The 20,238-nt window shown below is 42.5% G+C and overlaps 1 protein-coding gene across 2 annotated transcripts in view; it reads left to right on the plus strand.

Moving 5' to 3' along the window:
• The window catches only part of nkd1 (NKD inhibitor of WNT signaling pathway 1), a 29,164-nt gene extending 22,223 nt beyond the window's left edge, over positions 1-6,941 (plus strand). The window contains exons 5-10 of one of the 2 annotated variants that reach the window (XM_069690382.1): positions 965-1,068; positions 1,205-1,300; positions 3,271-3,418; positions 4,368-4,449; positions 5,104-5,231; positions 5,909-6,941. In XM_069690382.1, the coding sequence (XP_069546483.1) occupies positions 965-1,068; positions 1,205-1,300; positions 3,271-3,418; positions 4,368-4,449; positions 5,104-5,231; positions 5,909-6,441 (1,091 nt within the window). In that variant the 3' untranslated portion in view covers positions 6,442-6,941. The remainder of the gene's footprint in view (positions 1-964; positions 1,069-1,204; positions 1,301-3,270; positions 3,419-4,367; positions 4,450-5,103; positions 5,232-5,908) is intronic. The other variant, XM_069690383.1, reaches the window with a different exon arrangement.
• Positions 6,942-20,238: the final 13,297 nt, after the last annotated feature.

A 20,238-nucleotide genomic window follows, 5' to 3' on the forward strand; every position in this document is an offset into this window, starting at 1 on the left:
TAGTGTGTGTGAGGCTGATTGAAGAGCTTTTGTCATTGGAGAATTCGTGCTGTCACAGTTTCCACATTTCTACTTTTTGAATTGGATTGACATTTTAGATTTGAGTTTCAGCCTTAATATTACAGTTTTTATTCAGCAGTACTTCTTTCTGGAACAATGAAATGATGAACTGGTTACCTAAGATGAAACATTGCAAAATGAGGTGCTGATTAATTACAGTACCATTTTTTAATTCTGGTACCAAAGTGAATTTTCAGTACTGAAGGAAGCACCTTAAAATGTCTTAAAAAAAAAAAAAGACTAAGATTCAGGGTCTTGTGACTTCCACACTGTCATGGTTCAATTTGCTTTGATTGAAAATCTAAAATGCTCAAAAGACAATTTTTTTAACTGAGAACCAAACTGTGCTTGGATTTTATTACATTTTTCAGCCTTTCAGTTGATTACAAATACCATAATCCGCACACAATAGTCCGACAAGTTCAATGTATCTGAGCAGCCCAACAAAACGATTTGCAAGTTGGTGAATAGAGTGTATGTATCATCTTAAACCCATCAAATCACTGTGATGCCAGTGTAATATACTACTGTTAATAAATATGATGATATGGATGCAAAAATACAATTTCAGAATAAGAGCAGTGCGAAATGACCTACAAGGACTTTGGCTGTGTGGGATTATTTCCGAACAGGAGCGCTTGAATATTTGACACATCTTAATTGCGGCTGCCAAAATCGGAAGAAGGTGGTTACAAGGAGGCACCTAAAAAAAGGGCGACGACATGTCCTCAGGTTAAGACTGCACCCAGCGTTTCCATCCTCAGGCTCCCTCTTTTATCTTTGTGTGTGTGTGTGTGTGTGTGTGTGTGTGTGTGTGTGTGTGTGTGTGTGTGTGTGTGTGTGTGTGTGTGTGTGTGTGTGTGTGTGTGTGTGTGTGTGTGTGTGTGTGTGTGTGTCGTTACAGTGGCTTTACCCCCGGAGAAGACAGACAGCTGCTGTGCGGAGGAGAAGATGCAAGAGAGGGACAGCCAATCTCCCGCAGGGCCACAGAAACAGCTCCAGTTTGAAGTGAGTGTCAACACAGAACGGGACGTTTATTCCTTCCCCCCTCTGGATGAAACTAGGGCAATGACAGGACACACACACAAATACACACCCCACGTACACACCGTACGATACTGAGTTCAATGCTGTGCTGTTCCAGGAGCTGGAGTGTGCCGTGTCTGTGGAGGAGGATAACAGGCAGGAGTGGACCTTTACCCTCTACGACTTTGACAACAACGGCAAAGTTACCAGAGAGGTAATAATCCTGCAACCAACCTTTGAAACAATGAATGAATAAACAAGTGAACAACTATGATAAGCAGGCTGTAAATATGTCTAAATATCTGCCACCACCCCACAGTAGATTTATTTATTTTACTGTATTTAGTTTTCTTTGTTGTAGTTTAATTTCATTTTGTCATTTTGTTTTACTTTGAAATTGCATAATGATTAAAAAAAAAAAAAAATATATATATATATATAAGAAACATAAACTTGAACTGATTACCACAGAAAAAGACGGGGGCAGCAACTCACTTACACACAATAACATCCCACCTTTGCCTGGGCATGAATCAATAACTTCCCCGATCACTTTTTCTGCTATTGCCACACCCAAAAGGAAAGTGCAGATATAAGGAGAGTCTAACCCAATCTCACTCCTAAGAAACAAACCAGCAAAGTCTTGAGTGTTTCTGCTCCGGCGAGGCACCTTGTGTCTTGTGTCTGCCTGGTACAGATCTGAGACAACATCCAGAAAGGCCTGTGTTTTTTGAGAACAACTTGAAACAGCGCAAAGAGACTGGAGCTGTCCTCTGTATGGTTGGCTGTGCAGTTTTTTTTGGCATTGCCTGTGGCTCCGCGGCTCATGAGACGGCAGGCGGCGGCTTGGAGGGGGGAAAGAAAAGCTTTCTTTTCCAACTCTTTTTAAAAAAAAAAAAATTTAATCCCTTCACACAAGTAAAAAAGAGGAGGAAACCAAAAATGGCACAGGAAGCTTTTAGTTTATTTTAATTTTAATATTTTACAGTTTGTCTATGACTGAAACCAGTATGTGGAACCAGTCCCTGAAAAATTCACAATAGTCCTTTTTATGAGTCAGAGTGGTACAGTGAGCAAAAACCATGGTGCCCCAGTCTTTGTGTGGCGCAGGTTCAATTCTCAGCAGTTCTGTCAAAGGAGCTCTGTGATGAAGCCGTGTTACTCCCTGCAGGGAAACGCTGAAGACATTTGAGATACAGCACATGACATGAGTCGATTCATTTCACTTCCGATTTTTTATGGACAATTAGAGTTTGCTTTGCTATGAGAAGATCCAGCGCAGTTGCTACACCCAGGAGGAAGTCATTAGCTCAACATGGTGCACAAAAACGCTCTTCAGTACAAAATATAACTTCTTAACAGCCACAAGAGACATCGTTGTTATTATCATACGTACAAATCAAGCCGTCGAAATGTGATCATTTATGTTCTGGGGTGACCCCTTTTAATCTGAAACTATTAACAATTCTTCTTATTTATTTTTTTAATATAATTTTTTGTGTTTCTTGGTGATCTTTATTGATCTGTAGTCGAGGTTTTTATAATAAACCTCAGTCACACTACACAATACAAACTTCAATATATATATAATTAACAGTAAGAGTTCACGTGTACGTGTCCTTGTCTCTTTTATTTGATAGCGTTCACAGATGTTGCTCCATATGCAGATGTGATTGTTATTGAAGAGACTTTGGGGAATTAGATAGAGAAGGTGTGGAGCTCGCAGCTGTGATACGACTCGCATCAGGCCTGACAGCAAAGTCAGCCCTCCGCGCCGCCGCCAAAGATGTTTTTTTTTTTTTATAATTTTTTTTTTTTAGGAATTTCTAACTCGTCTTTCCACCCGGTCTGATCACTGAAGTAACTGATGTCAGTGTGTTTCTCTGTTTCACTGTTGTCTGAGTCACGTCTCTGAATTCTTGGCCAGCATGATATTTATTATGCATGTTTTTAATGCATAAAGCTGCAGATTCTTGGATGTTGCAGTCACAAGAATAGTTTCTCATGTTCCCTTTCTCTTGCGTTCTTGTAATCTTTGTTTTTCTGTCCAATATGTGCACTGAAGATCTGTTTTCTGCACAAGTGTCACTACAAATCTCAAAGATATTTTGGTTGCTTATCACACAAAGCATTTGATAAACGGAAGCTCCGATTTGACACGTCCTCTCCTCATCTCTCCCGCAGGACATCACCAGCCTGCTCCACACCATCTACGAGGTGGTGGATGCCTCCGTCAACCATTCTCCCAGCAGCAGCAAGACGCTGCGGGTCAAGCTCTCCGTGGCTCCCGACTCCAGCCAGCGGTGGAGGAGTTGTACGCAGGGTGCGGCAGGTAAAGCTCGCATTAACGCAGTGGGTGGGAGCGGCGGCGAAGAAAGGGCATTCCGGGGTCCCCCTTGTGTTGCCTGCTGTCAGCTCACCCAGAGATGTGTTTGTTTTCACGCAGAAAGGCGGCTGCTTCAGGCCTGTCAGAGCTTTGTTCCTTGCAGTCTCTGCGTCGCTCCATCTCTCCCACTCAATGGGGTTCATTTTTAATGATGGGGGGAGTGACAGAGCCAAGAGAGGGCCCCCCTCCCTCAGCGCCTTCAAATACTCTGAAAGAAACCTTAAGAGATGTGCCGAGTCCTTTTGATAACCACAGCCATTTTTCTTTTCTCCAAAGTTCCCTTTCTTCCCGTCTTCTCCCCTCCACTCTTGGTCCCCTCTTCTCAGAGCTGCTGGGAAAATATAGCGGCGTTCAACTTAACTTTTCTCACTGACGACTTGGTAAACAAGTAGTCAGAGAAAAATATCTCAAAAAGTATATATTCCTGTGTGTTTGCGTCCTATTGTTTCGGCTATAAATATCTGTTCGAGAGATTCAGACAGAGCAAGCTTTGAAAATATTGCCGGTTGCCTTCATGCTAATTTCAAACTGCATCAGATCTCACGTCCTTAATAAACTATTTCTGAAGTCTGCATGTTTTTCATTTCATTCCACCCCTTATAAAAGCCTGCGAGTTGAAAATAGAATAAATGAAGCATTGTTGTTTTTCCTTTTCTATAGATCTTCAAAGTAAAACCCCAAAACAAAGGTTGCTTTCTTCTGAGGCGTGTGTGTGTGTGTGTGTGTGTGTGTGTGTGTGTGTGTGTGTGTGTGTGTGTGTGTGTGTGTGTGTGTGTGTGTGTGTGTGTGTGTGTGTGTGTGTGTGTGTGTGTGTGTGTGTGTGTGGCTGTGCTGTGCTGTGTTGTGTTGTGTTGCTCTCTTTGATAATAGCCTACTGTCTTTCACACATACGCAGACATGCCCCACCCCAGAGAGAAAAATGACAAGTGCATTGAAGACCCGAAGAGTGCCGACAAGAAGTCTCGAGCGCTCCTCAGGTAAACCCGCCTCCTCTCTGCTTGTAATGTGTACATGAAGAAGAACTTTTTAAACATCCACCTCTTAAAGCAGAGAAAAAGAAACTGTCTCATGGGTTTAGGGGCAATGGTTGTTAAAGGAGGAATTCACACTAGGGTTCTGTAAGAGTCTTCTGCTCTTTAATTAGGAGGAGTAAACAGGAGTGTAAGCGCTCTGACTGTCCTCTTCAAGTCCCCTTCAAGTCCTCTTTAAGTCCTCTTTAGGTCCTCTTTAAGTCATCTTTAAGTCCTCGTTAGGTCATCTTTAAGTCTTCTTTAAGTCATCTTTAAGTCATCTTTAGGTCCTCTTTAAGTCATCTTTCGGTCCTCTTTAAGTCATCTTTAAGTCATCTTTAGGTCCTCTTTAAGTCATCTTTAAGTCCTCTTTAAGTCATCTTTAAGTCATCTTTAAGGTCCTCTTTAAGTCATCTTTAAGTCCTCTTTAAGTCATCTTTAAGTCCTCCCAGCTGAGATTCAAACCTGTGATTTTTGAAATCACAATCTCACTTCTCTTAACAATTATTCCACCACTGCCTGATCATAAGGATCACTTGTTTTACTTTCTCCAAACACTACCAGAGTGAACGTCACTGGCCCAAACTCTTACCTAATGAGAGGTGCCGCTTGTGTCCACAGGCGCCACCACAGTGACCACCACACCCAGCCTGGCTGCCAGCGCCACTGTGTGGATGAGAACCTGGAACGCAGGAACCACTACTTGGACCTGGCAGGCATCGAGAACTACACATCCCGCTTCGGAGCCGGTGAGTGGACCGGGGCCAGCGGGGGGGGGGGGGGAGAAATGCAGACCGTGGGCCCTTTGAAGCTGCATCCAGGGGCCCTCATTACTGCGGCACCTGCTTGGAGCCATTAGGTGGAACTACCAGCCCACTGCTGCTCCTCGCCAGTACAAACATCTGGGCTCAGGCACGCACAATACATCAAGTGTTCAAGGCTAAAGCCCCGTCAACAGGACGCGCTGTTGTGAAGTGAAATATTAGGTCTAACAAGCAGCAGCCTTGATCTGATGGTCGGTGATGACATACGATTATTTTATTGTTGGTTCTGTTAGGGAAGCGCTAACAGACAGCTGCTTTGTGTCGTGTTGTGTTATCTGTGTTGAGAAAGATCCTGCCAGAGGCACACAGTGCGACTTTTTGAGTCGAACTTTATTAGAGCAGCACACAAATCTGCTCATCGTGGTTTTTAGATGGCTCAGTACAGACAGAGAGGAAATGTGGGGAAAGAGAGCAGAAGAAACCATTGACTCAGCTGCTAACGGTGTTTAAGTCCATGTGGTACACACCATAACTACTCAGTCATTGGGTTGCCCCGATTTTTCCTCTCTGTGACTGTCCACTTCATGTATTTTGACACTGGACACAAGTCCCGTTTGTTTGCAGTTATGTAGAATAAACATTTGTATCTTTCTCACTCGCAGCCCCCACCGCAGAGCCGACTAAAGCCGAGCCTCAGACCCGGGCGTCCAACCAGATTCGTTCTCGCTCCCATGAACCAGAAAATGGCCACTCCCATTCCCACCACCGCCGCTTGCAGACAGTTGTGGACGCCGTTGTTCCAGATGGCCTCCACCCCGCCCGGACGCGTGGCCAGGACTCAGGGAAACATGCCCTCCGCTCTCCGAAGACCCACAGCCGCACGCCTCCTGCGCAGATCAGCGGCAGGGTAATGAGGAGCCGAGGTGTCCCGCCTCCTCCGGCCCTCCCAAGTCAGACCCCCCCTCATCAGTCCTCTGCGCCCTACCGCAAACACAAGCAGCGGTACAAGGAGAGCCAGGGCTACCGGGCGCTGGGCTCCCTGGCCGCTTCAGGACCGGTGGTGGAGAAGGAGCAGGTGAGGGACCTGCCCAGCGTAATGCTCTATGAGGGGGGGCTGGCACAGGTGGTGCAGCGGCATGAACATCACCATCACCACGAACACCATCACCACTACCACCACTTTTACCAGTCCTGAATTTCCAGCCTGTCGGGGACGGCTCAGCACCCCGGCAAGCGCCACAACACCAAACCGGGCCAGCAGACACTGACTGCAGGGAGCTTCCTCCTCCAACACTGTGCTGTCAGCCCTGCACTGGCCTTGTTGTGGACACATGGGGAGGACAGGAGGAGGATCATGGGAAGGGGGGTCCCAGTGCTGAGACGTTATTAACCAGTGTTATAAAGAGGTCAGTCGGACATACAGAAGCTCGCAGCACGACGGTGATTCAGGGCCGTGGTTGCACAGGTACAGGACTGAGGATCGGGGCGGGGCTCCAGAGGAGGCACAGAGGGACCGAATTAATTAACAACTCAGACATTCCTCCCCCCCCTCACCCCTCCCGGCTCTGTGATCCTCCACCTGATGAACTACACAGCTCCAAACCGGCACCGCATCCCTTCCAGATCACCAAGCCAAAAGGTTTTTAAGGACGAGGAGGGACAAGAGCGAGAAAGACTGTGATGTAAAAATGAAAATATATGAAGGAATATAGGCGATAGGAGAGCAGGGCGTAGCGCGTGTGTGTGTGTGTGTGTGTGTGTGTGTGTGTGTGTGTGTGTGTGTGTGTGTGTGTGTGTGTGTGTGTGTGTGTGTGTGTGTGTGTGTGTGTGTGTGTGTGTGTGCAAAATGTGAGAATGTGTGAGTGTCACGACACTGGTGTCTGTTGAAAACCACTTGAAGTGCGCTCATGGGTGCGTGAGTATTTAAAGCAGGCTGTCGAGCGGGTTTTTGAAGATGAACATGACGATTCTGATTTAAGCACGCAAATGCCCCGTAAGCAGAAGTGAGAAGGAACATGATGAAACGTTATAAAAGTACAAAAAAAAACAAATAAAAGAAGAGAGATCCCAAATCCGCTGCTACCTCTAATTTTATCCTAATTGTTGTTGTAACGGTGACTTTAACTAAGCATTCAGAGGATATTTTCAAATTGCTTCGGAAACATTTTTTGAAAGAAGAGAAATCGTGTCACATTCTGCAGTACTGAGATGTCAACAAGCTCCTTACATTTATTAACTAACATTTGCTGTACATAAGGTATATCTTGTTATCAATTTTATAAGCTTTATCGATAATGTGATATCTTTGTATTCACTATCTGAAGCTGTTATGTTTGTTTTCCCTCACAGCTGTATTTTTTATTAACACCACTAGCAGCCTCATTTTTACTTTCTTAGTGACGCAGTCTCACGCTCCTTCATTCTGTCTCTGTCTCAACGTCCTCATGTAACTGTGACCCTTTAATTAGGCCTGAGTGACTAAAGATCCCAACTCTCAACAGTGCTGCTCAGTAGCTCCAGCTCACATGACACAACAAGTCTTAGAAGAACACAGGGTCTACTGTATTTTTAATACAGTAAACCCTTAATCATTTTGTTTTTCATACGGCACCATTTCAAAAATATATCTGGTAAAAAGCTCTTGTTATGCTACCTGTAGTGTTTTTATCAAAACATCTTTTTTTATTTTTTTTATTCAGCTAAATGTCAGCAGTTGAGCCACACAGCCTCAGTTCCACACCAGAGGAATAATTAGTGTAGACATTTTGTCTCGGACGTACGGGTGCATCAGTGATACTCCGGTGATATTAAGTGTCCCACGACACCATGATAGTGAACCATCGTGCAGAAAAACAGGACGTCCTCTGAGTGGGATGCAGCCATCTTGAATTCACATGTCAAAATGACTGATGTGAAGGACTATGGGGTTTGGCCTTGAAGCAGACTTTTTGTTGTTGTTTGTTTTTGTTATTTATGCAGCGCATGCGTGTCCCATTTGACCTTTTAGCAGTCGCACATGTTGTCCCGCGCCGTGTTTCCCTTTATGGACATCTCGGCGAGCACTTTCCCTAACTGGTAGCTCCTCTGTCGTCGTGGCCGCGGGGTCACACGGCTGCTCCCTGTTTCCATGGCTTCTTCCTGTCCCCCAGCTGTCAGCAGGTCTTTCACCGTGCCGCCATGTGGCCTCAGCGCTCCGCCAACAAGGCTCTGTTTGTGGTGCGGACGGGGCGAGGGCTCTTTCAGCTGTCTCATTCCTCCGGTGCCGGATAACACCGGGCCCGGCCCGCAGTCTCCACTGCACCCATAACTCACCACTCGCTGCTGCTGGCCTGCCAGCACCGGGGACTGTCTGTTTATCCTATCCCATGATGCCCCGCAGCCGGTGCAGTCTTATGTGCAGATGCTGATGGCGCACTCACCTTCACCTGTGCGATCTGTGATCTGACAGAAGCAGTGAACTGAGAGCTGTCAGTGTGGGGGCGTTTTTATTCTTGGTAAGCACACGCGCTCTTTTCAAGCACTTTCCAGTATCACATTGATAAACTACCCTTGTGCTTTGGGGGGGGGGGGGGCGATCCATGCACAGGAAGTGAGCTGTTAACACATGGATTGTGCGTCCCGGACCCCAGGGCACACGACTGTTCAGACTGCATCCACTGTGTTTGATTGTTTGGCCGTTATCAGGGTGTGCGTGTGTTTGTGGTGAGCAGGAATGCGGTGTATTCCAGTCCCGCGGCGTCCCGTCACAGCTGCAGGCCGTCCTTTAGCAGAGGCACCAGTCAGACGGGGCGTCTCACGGGACCCGCCGGTGCAAACGGGGGGGAGGGAGGTGTCACAGCTGCGCTCCATGCCTCAGCCTCCTCACCTTCCTCACCTTCCTCACCTCACACCGATATTTCCTCGCTACCGGAGCTCCTCATTACACTGTAACTTCTTAGCCGATGCTCTCACCTCACTCGAAACAGCACTGATGCATCCTCTAAATATATGCGGTGTGGAAATGGCCGTCTCGTTGTGTTAACGGACAGCGAGCAGGCGGCTGTAGGTCCTGCTGGGTGGTCCGATTTGACCCGGTGAGCGAGGGCTTATGGAGGAATGTGGGTGAGTCGAGACCTACAGCCAGGTTGCAGTTTTTAAACTTCTTTTACCCAGAGAGAGTTACGTTGAACACACATAACTCCCTATTTGATTTTGATTTTGTTATTTTTAAATATTTTATAAATACCCTGAAATCGCACTCGAAACATCAAATGCGCCTGATCGAGGGCACGTCAGCAGCATGTGTTAAGGGTTGGGAAAACAGTTATTTTCTGAGACTGTCTGAGAGGCAGCAGACCTCATGGCACTATCCCTCCTCTGCCTACCACACCGTGCTCAATGATCTATATGTTGTGAGGGAGAAAAGTCATGTTCAGGTGTTTTTTTTGTGTCATTTTTGTCAGCAGCCAAGTCATCAACTGTCCCTCTAAATCTACCAGAATCTGTTTTTAAAATTCTGTTTGATAAGTTATTATGAGAACATTTTATTTCAAGAACTAACAATTGAAATGACTTCACATTCACCATCCTCTGTCCTGTTGTTAGTATTCAGTCACTTTTCCATGTTAATACAATATCTAATGCACCACTAATTTGCTTTGTGAGATCCGTGTATAATTTTTTTTTTTTTTTAATTTTTTTTTTTAATCTGATGTATGTAGTGGACTGCAGAAAGGTTAAAACAGCATCATATAGAGAGAATTTAAGGCTTATTTATAATTAAATAACTGTCAAACTATCTCACTCGCCTACCGTCAGCTAGTATCCGCCACAGCAATCCCAGGTAGCAGGGAGGAGTAATGATCTGCACACACGGACACACTCTCACTTAGTGTTTGTTGTAAAAGAAAGTTGTTTAGCCCTAGCTGTTCTCTCCACATCCCCCTACTCCCTCCTAATATTTTTTTCATGACTTTGTTTAGTTTATATTAGATTGTATTTGATTAATTGCTTTATTTATTTGATAGCAGAACTGTGCCAAGGGGAAAATACCCTTTTATTAAAGTATGAACCTGTTCCTTATAAACTGACCGGCCTCTGGAGTCATTGTTTAATAATGAAGCACACACTACACGCTACACAACATCAGTCGTATTTACAGAACACGTGAAGAAACTCGTTTTATTACCTTCCCTAACACAACACTTCGCACAACACAAGATCAGTGTGCTTACGGTTTATTCAAAATTGCAGTGTATTCACACACTAAAAAAAAAAAACATTACGATAGTCCACTGTACTCTTACTGTACTGTTTAATACATATCTACTGAAAACATGTATTTATTACGTTGATTTCCTCGTGGCTTACCTTTGTTAAAAAGCCGATCTAGTACAAAACATTTTTTTAGACGGACATGGCTGCAATATTTTTCAAATCTGTATTATAAATGTATGTCAACACACACACAAAGGATGCTGTTAAACAAAACGGAAGCAAAGCAAGAGTTAGGTAACAGCTGCTAGTGGTAACTGGCTATCTGGTGTAAAGGCAGCTGGTAGTGTAATGTCTGGTGTTCAGGGAATCAGGCATACTGGGACAAATCCTAGTGGACGGCTGCATAACTGGACTGTTAGACCGTCAAACAATCCATGGAGCTTATACCAAAGCTGTCTCTCTGTGTGGCTATAATTCAGGTGCCCATGAGGTTCAGTCAGGCTTTTTTTATTATTATTATTTTTATTTTACACAAAACTTCTGTACTTCTTCTCTGTGTTTATATGTTTAGTTAGCAGTTTATTGATAGGCGGTTCAGAGCAAGTACGAATAGCTGTATATGTTGAGGTTGATTAGCTCGTCATGTAGCTGTCTACCAAAGTGAGTCAACTTCATGTACCAAACAAACAGGGGCGCTGATGTTTGGACAATTCAGAATAGATCTTTAGTGCAGCTAAAGACAAAACAAACTGCACTGAAAAACATGCCAAAGGGCGCCAATATTTGGTTTTGCGGTGGCTGTTTTCTTGCCACGATGGTCGATGGCTAAATGAAAACTGTAGTGTTAACTCGTTGCCTTTTTTTTTTTTTCCTTCTTTTTTTGTTTATCCACTACAGGCCCCATATAATGCAACTTTACAATTATTAGTTCTAGTAAAAGACATGTACTAGCTAACGTCAGGGTAAGAATATGTCACTTTGACCAGAAACTCTGAGAGCAAGTGTTACACTGAAATCTGTCCCCCATCAGATGTCTGAGCCGCCCTGATATTCTTACCCTCACTCCTCCTTCCTAAAGCTGACGACCGACACGGTCGGGTCACAGATTTCTGTGTAACACCGAACTGAGGGGCAGAATGGCGGGATGCTACAGCGACTCACCATCGCCACCTAATGTACAAAGTGGTATTACACAACGGGAATTATTTTCTACAGATTTCCCCTTTAAAAAGCAGTTGCCACCCACGTGCACACCATAGATAAAAGAACGCCTGTAAGAGGGTAGACCTGAGACAAGTTGCTGTTTTATCACAAATCTGATCCAAAACCCAGGATTTTATTCCTGACTTCAGAGAACAACTTGGCCTCTTATGGCCATACAAATTCTATAGAATAAAAGAAAAGGTACATCCAGACCAAATTTCAATATCTTTTGTCTTTAAAAATAATTTAAATCCAGTGCTCTCTGGCAGCTTTCACTTTTTGGTGGTTTTTCCCGTTTTTAACTAGAAGTAAGCTGGACTGATGAGGAGAGTGTGTGGAGCTGAGTGGGTACAGTGACGTAAATCTCCTCTTCACTGCTTCTTAACTGGCGGTGTCACAGAGGGCTCCCAAATCTGGCTGACCACAGCCAGCTGCTCACCACGCCACGCTCTCAACATGAACACACACACTTTCATCTGCAGCTTAGCAGCTTATCTCTAGTTGAGGCAACCGCAGAGAGTCTGCCTCACGGCAATGTGATACGGCTTCTTCTCACGAACACGGCTATTTGCGTGAGCGAGCCAGAGTAACCCGCAGAACTTGTATCATCGTTATCCTAACACGGCTTACCAGACTATTATTACTGCTGCTTTACACATCTCAGCTATTAAAGGCACCAGGCATCCATATCAGAGGTGTAAAGTAGTTACAATTGTAATGACCTGATCTTCTTAAGGGCTATAGTAAAATAGCAAGTACCTGTAACTATAAAAATAAAATAAAAAAAAAAATCACAAAAATATTTAACATATAAGCTATACGAAGAATACGAATTTCAGAATCAAAGTGTAAATAGTGACAAATGTTGGATAACTTTATGGCTTTTTTTGTTTCATGAGATAAAGCAATCATTTTTCTGTGAGGGTTTAAACTCTGATGTTTGCAGGCAGTAACAAAGCTCAAAGAAATGCTTTAATATTCAAACTATATGATCCATTTCTATCAGATGCACTTTTGAAGTCACCTCTTTTGATAAGACGGGCTTACTACTTATCCTGGTGATTTTTAAATTTCAAAGATGGAGGAGCAAGTATAGTCCGGGCCTGAGGTGTATCATTAGGTGCATACAAATTAAAATACAATAAAGGAATTTCTTCCAACGTATCCTCTGAAAGTAATTCAGAAGTGTATGAAACATCATCGTAACTCCTGCAGAATGACGACTTCTTTGAAAACAGGCCTAATTTGGGCACATTTTGCAATTTCTTCTCTCTTTCCACCTCACGGCCTGTTAGCCAAAAGCTCCTGTTTGCATTAAATGTGGACAGAAACAAAGACAGAGGCAAAATACTTAGAAGTGATTTAAAGATGGCACAAGGGACCGTCAGTCAGTAAAAAAAAAACAAAAAAAGTTTCCTAAGATCTTGGCAAACCAAATAAATTCCCTCTTTGCTCTGTGTAAAGGTTCCTTGCTATGTTTGCCATAACTAATGTAGTGCATGACAGCTGAGCGAAAGAAAAACTTAACACAGAACAACGTTTGTAGGCTGAATTATTGTGAAATCAAAGTTCTCAAACCTAAAAAACGGTTTCGAAAGGAAATTTAAAAAAAAATTGAATTTGATAGTAAAAACTAAAAGAATAGTAAATAGTAAAAAAAAAGAATAAAATGATCTGGATTACAAGCAAATTCTCCCTTACAGCTATGTTGGTGCAGGTCAGAGTGTTGTTGATGGTGATACGAGCAGTATCCCACTAGGTAATATGCTGCTAAAGGGATCAACATACCAATGACATTAAATATTTCAAAAGAATGGAGTAATATAATGTCAGTAGACCTCCATGTAGCTCAATATGGTCCCAGTTGAGAGTTTGGAGTCGGACCGAGGGAATTGTGTGTGTATAGCCATGCTGTGGATTCAAATCAAATCCAACAATAGAAACTCTTATCTCATCCATCAGTATAAATCCTACCCATTACACCTGATTCAACTTTCAACCAAAAGAGGCTGAAATCACAATTAAAACTCTTTGTGATACAATAAAGAGGCTGGTTTCTTAAGAAAAATTCTCTAATCTGTGACCAAAACCAACAAAACTGTAAGTGTAAATTCATTTGATTGATTTTTGATTGCAGTGTGAGAAATGTTGCTCTCAAACCTGTCTTTTATGCTTGTATAAAATAAAAATAAAAACTACCTTAATACCAGCCAATTATAACTAACCCTAAATGTGTGAATGTCTCTGTTATGACACGTTTTGTTGCTGTGTGAAACCCACGGTTCCTTTTGTCCTCCGCAGTTTTGTTTGAAAAAGAAAAGCTGCAAAACTTCTTTCGTTACATCTTCATTGCGAGTCTTAGATGCCGTATAGCCGAAGGCGCCATTTCTTACTGTATCCTCCTGCATCATCTCTTCTCTGTAGCACTGGCATGAGATTTCTTCTTCCCTTTTTTTTTCTTTTTTTTTTTCTACATTTTCTTCTTTTTCTTTTTTTTTTTTACTCTGACTTTGATCTGTGCTCCTTTCAACTCTTCACATATGTTGGTAATAGCCTTGGTGTTCATGGAGATTTTCTTCTCCAGTGTAGAGTAACGCTTGGATAATGCATTCACGCCTTTTGAAATGACAGCACTGGAGACAGTGTCCTTCCTCTCATCTGTGAGCCTGTCTCTGCTGCTCAATCTCTTTGGTTCGGGACTCTTCATAAGTGTGTCAGGTAAAAGAGTTCAGGGTGTAAACATGATTTACAAACTCAAACTAAAGTTTCCTTTGAAGTCCTGAAGACAGGTGATCTACATTTGCTTGCCATCTTACAGTTCAACTTTGTTAACTCGACAGAAGTGTGTATCCATGTTTTTTTTTTTTACTCTGCATCAGCCCTTTCTTTTTGCTGGACCTTAGTCTCCTCAGGCTGCTGTAGGTTCTGGCGTCTCGGACTGTTCTCATTCCTCGGGCTTCACAGAATACCATTTTGTCACAGACGTTGCCGCCCTAGGGGGTCAAAGACTTACATACAATGTACCTTATGTCTTATGCACCATGACGAGGCCGTTCGAAGAAGGTCCTGTGACGAAGTACAAAGAGGAGTAAAGTCCACAGATGGAGGAAGTTGGGGTGGTTGGATGTAACAAACCCGGGAGACCGGTGTTCGGGTCTGTGAAAGGCAGAAGTCTATGTGGATTTCTCTGAAGTAACCCAAACCGTAATCTTTTCCTCATTGTGTTTTTTTTCTGTGCCTGAATGTAAGGCACCTTGTCAATATGACAATATATGTCATGTGGACACACAAGACCATGTCTACAAGACACGAAAAAGAGACTTTGATAAAACAACGTATTTGACACCCTGGGAATGAAAACGAGTTCCTTTGTGCACATGAAATATTGTATTACTTTTGCTTACCGTGTGTTGCACACAGATGCATATCAGATTTGGAGAGAAAATAATGTTACTAAGAATCTGTTTTCGGTCATAAATGGTGCAGTGGTATAAAAAAGTGGAACCCTGACATGCTGTTGGATAACAAATAAGAGTGGCTCATTCCTTTAATTAAAGTGGAATTAATGTGAATGTCTGAAGAAAAATTAAGTTTTGCTTTGAAATTATATTAAACTAAATGTATTTTTCTTTTAAAGGACCTCCAACCCCGCCTGTTAAACCAAACATACTATAAAAACAACTATATGATATTAATATGAAACGATTACAGAACAGTAATCAGTCTTTTTCATTTTAGCCTGTCACAACACAGGTTCTGAACTCTTTAGAGGTATAGTTGACTCTTCTGTCATTTCAAACATGCAAAAGCTTAGACTTACCTTTGTGTAGTTTTTATTGCAGTTAGTGTGGGCAGTGATGACACACATAAATGAACCAAAGCTGATAGTGTATGTTCTTCTTGCGTTTTACTGTCCGCCCAGCCACCAATTAAGACATGCTTTTTCTGCAACTGTTCTAAGTTTAACCATTTGCTTTTATTCTGGCGGGACACCATTCAGTCTCAAAAAGTTTTTGGATTTACACGCATGGTGTGGGTGTGGGCGCTGTCACATGGCGGAAAAGCTTTGCTGGTCTCATGGTTTCATTTGCTAGCAACCAAAGACAGATCACACGTGGAGGCCTTTTGTCATTGTTCTCAATGAAGCAAAACTCAGTTTTCTTAGTTTGGCTGATTTGGGCTTTGTGTCACTTGATGACTGCAGATTAAAGAAGGTTTCCATTGTGTGCAGGCATCTAGATCGATAGCTAGCCAACAGTCTGCTGAACAGTTGGGAGTGGAACTTTGATTGATTGACACCATAAACTGTATATAAAAGTGGATGTGGATTCCCGGGTCAATGCAGTGTCACAATGTACAATACCACTGAGGGCCTGTAGGGGTTGGCGGCAAAAACGCTGTGGCTCCATAGATTCCCATTCAGCTTCTCTCGTGAAATACATAGTCAATAGATGTTTCCTATTTGCAATAATGGTGTCATTCGCTGAAGTCATTCCTTTTTATAAGTTTTCTGGCGCTCTATCTGAAAATAATTCCATCCTTAATTAGATATTAGGGGAATGTTTGTTTGATTGACAGCCCTGTGGTGCAGTCAGGTTTCCACCATAGTCCAACACAGTCCTCAGATTCCCAATCAGATTCACTACTCGCTCCTACACAGCTCATCTAAATAATGGTCACTTCTGGCTCCAAAATATATAAGACAGGGACAACCGAAATGCTGAACTGGAGGCTTCAGAACAACAATCCACAAACCAATGGGTGAAATCATAATTGTTTGCCGGTGGGTCAGAACATATCAAAATTTATCAAGTGTTAATTCACCCTTGACAAGTGGCAACCCGACTTTGAGAACATCTCCTTATCACTGGTGGATTTACCCAAGTACTGCCCTTAGATGCACTTTAAAGGTAGACTACATTACTTAGTAGTATTTCCATTTAATGCTACCTTATACCTTTATCTTTCCACTGTACATTTCAAAGGGGTAGTATTTCATAGCTATTGTTAAAAGCTACTTTACAAGTTAAAGGCACACCCATTCATGTAGATAACTTAAGGTATACTACACGAGATATAAAGATCTACCAACTTGATTTATAAAATTTTCAGCCACTGTGACACCACTATAATGTTATTATTCAGTTCATCTTTTATTAGATGTTGTAATCAAAGCCTGTCTGGCCTTTTCCAGGAGTCGTACCAAATGAAGGTTCACTTCTTCTCTTCGACGTAATAAGATGGATCAGCAATATTATAATATAACCCCAAAGCTCTCAATATAAACAAACACAATGCCTCTATACGTGTTGATGGATTCCTTAATTCTGAACTGTAAAGTGACCAAAGGTCAGTGGATTTTAACATGGGAAGTCTGAGAAAATGGCACCTGGTCATAGATGAACTCTGCCAACAGCAATTACACTGAGAGGCAGCTTACACTGGGGAAAATAAAGAGCAGCAAAAGGGGAATTCTTCTCTCTCAGTGCTGCACATCACAGAGGTATTTAAGGCTAGAATCATTTTCATTCACTTATGCTTTAATAAGTCTGTCCCCAAGAGGATATTAATTTGCACAATGGAAAATACACGTCTGGTGTAATTATAGGTGATGAGCTCAGCAGTAAATCCAGACAAAATGACTATTTTAAACATTGATTATTTATATCTATGTTAAGTTCAATGGGATTCTTAAGAGAATAAAAGCCAAGTCTCTGGTTGTCTCATATTTACAGCTATGAAGAGCTTGGTGACTGCCACAGAAAAATTCCACATTATAATAGTATAAACCTTGGCTGTGCATGTGTACTGTGTTGTATTTGTGTTGTTGGGAGACATGGGTTACAGGGAATGGTCTTTTTTGGGTAGAAATAAACCCTATCTCTGTGCTGCCATTGGCAAAAAAAAGGCAATGATATTGACTTAAATATGAGGAAATGAGAGGCTGCCATAATATGTCCTGTGTGCTTTGTTTCCAGCAGATAGGCAGAGTGCTTTGAAGTGTGGATTGGCACAGCAGGGTGCTAGCTTCTGTAAAAGGCAAGATGCTAAACGCTAAGGGATGAGAAGGACATGAGGTAGTCTATTACCAATACAGGAGCAAAGAGGGGGGGGGAGGGGAGGCAAATCCAATGATAATGTACATCTGTTGCAGTGAATTTATGAGCTTTGAACAGTTTTTCATGTGGGATAAGTGGATCCTTTTTCTTACAGAATCCCAGAACTTCAAAGCAGATTTGCTTTGGATAATACAAATGATCGGAATATGCCGGTTCCTGCCTACTCAAGAGCATGAAAAGAAAGAGGGAAAAGAGAGAATTAAAGCTAATTGCCATGGCAGTCTTTTATGTGTGGAAAGAAGGACAAAAATAAAACACTTCAATTATTGTCAAGTTCATTCAATTACGAAACAAGCTGACAAAGAGTTAAAGTTCACTCTGCCTGACCCAGTAGCCATTTGCATTAAATGTCACTTTTCACTGTCGACATTTGCTTTGTTCTATCTGATGAAATTATAATTAGCAGGATTAAATCCACCCTATATTCATCAAGCTGGCACTGAGAGACTGCTTTGTTCAAGCCGGGGCCTCGGGGGGAAATTAGTCCTTCAGCGATCCAATATTTTGCTGTTAATATACTTCTCAGTGGTTGCATCATTATTCCCAAGCCCTTCAAATACGTGTATAACTTATGTACATCAAAAAATAAGTCATTATCAATATGAAAGTGACTCAAGATGCGCCATAATTAACTGCTAACAAATTGAGTTTTTGCCCTGAGAGCAAACACCTTTTATGATCCTTGAGATGAATGACAGGCAGTCGAACCACGAAGGAGCCGTTTGTGTCCAGGAGCGATTTTTTTAGTCTTTGGCAAACATTTGTATCCGTCTGACTCCGGGACAATATATACTGTTAACTAATCTCATTTGTCACAGTCTGGAAATCCAGAGCTAAAACACATTTGTCATCAGCACGAAGCAAAAGTCTGTTGAGGATTCAAGCAAAATTCACTGGCTACAAAAAAGACAAACACAGATTGATCATTTTCAGAGTTTTATGTGTGTGTGTGTGTGTGTGTGTGTGTGTGTGTGTGTGTGTGTGTGTGTGTGTGTGTGTGTGTGTGTGTGTGTGTGTGTGTGTGTGTGTGTGTGTGTGTGTGTGTGTGTGTGTGTGTGTGTGTGTGTGTGTGTGTGCATACATCAGGAAAAGTGTGATCTAGATCCTGAGACCAAACATTTGATGCAGTGCTTGTACCTCCCGGAAATGTATAACAACTCAGTTGCACCAGCTTTATTAAAGGATATGTCTGGGGATATCAACCAAGCTCCGATCAAAAAAAATCCAGAGACTTCTCATTTGCACATGAATGGGCCACAGCACGGTATTGTGCATGTACCAGAGGGAAGCTTTAACTTTTGTAAGAAAGTATGACGAGTTTATAAACTATCAGCACCTGAGTTGCACACGTTTTTGTGATAAGTGGAACAGGCACATTTTCAATTTCTCTATTGATATAAAACTCGAGCAGAGAGCGAACATCGAAGTTTGTGTCAAATTAGGAACCAAGTCCAGCGAGAAGGCATGGAAAGGAGCGACCATTGTGTTGTTGCGGGTGTGAAACCTGCACATTTGGATGCGTTGTGAGTGAATGCATTGTGTGCCATCGCACCACAGTTCAGGTTGTTTTCTCTGAAGGTTTTCTCTCAGACGCTTCAGTATGTCACAGTAGAACTTGGTGTTGACCCCTAGGAATGAGTTCACCTTCTTCGGTCTTTGACAGTGACGTTCTGGCCCTCTTGAAACACGAATGCCTCGCAAAACACCTTGCTAGATGCATTACTTTATTGCTGCAGGCTTTCTGAAGCATTTTAAGGGTCTCTGTTGCCAATCTCCCAAACGTTTACACACAATTGTATGTTTCTTCTGCCCAAGTCCTCTGTGAAATTGCACAAAAATTATTGGGGAACATAAATAAATAGCAGGGTACCAAATCCAGTGGGTAGGGGTGGTGGGGAGCAAAGATTGTGTCGTTGTGGTAAAGTTGCGCACCAGGTCTTTTCCCTCAGACACTTCAGAATATTGCAGTATAGCGTTTAGTTTAGCGTGCGCAAAGAATCTCCGATGCACCTGGACCACTGCCCACAAAAGCATGTGGAACTCAGGAACTGATTTTGATAAAGTGCCGAGACTTGGACTACTTACTCACAAAGGTTCTAGCTTCTCTGTGCTCCGTGCACGTCACGGTGCTGCGCTCTATTGAAATGCAACAGGAGCAGTATCAGAACTTTTTGATCCACACTTGTATTGAGAAAACATTGTTGATTGTAATCGTTCTTTTTTTTTGGCACATTGCCTTTATTAGATAGGAACATGAATATGGGGGAATAGAGATGGAGAATGACATGCAGCAAAGGTCCAGCTTGGAATTAAACCAGAAACACACTGCCAAGGGTTGAACGTAAGAAGGATTTTGGTATTAACAATGTATACACTGAGGATATTAATTATAAGGTTGTGATGAAAATGTGGAATTGTTTTTTTTTATTATGAAGCAGCTAAATTCTTAATATATAGACACAGACACTGATTGA

This window comes from Brachyistius frenatus, unplaced genomic scaffold (genome assembly GCF_029030835.1).
Source record: "Brachyistius frenatus isolate BFR_SWC_R1_liver_20210118 unplaced genomic scaffold, ASM2903083v1 Contig_9, whole genome shotgun sequence".
Classification (NCBI taxonomy): domain Eukaryota; kingdom Metazoa; phylum Chordata; class Actinopteri; family Embiotocidae; genus Brachyistius; species Brachyistius frenatus.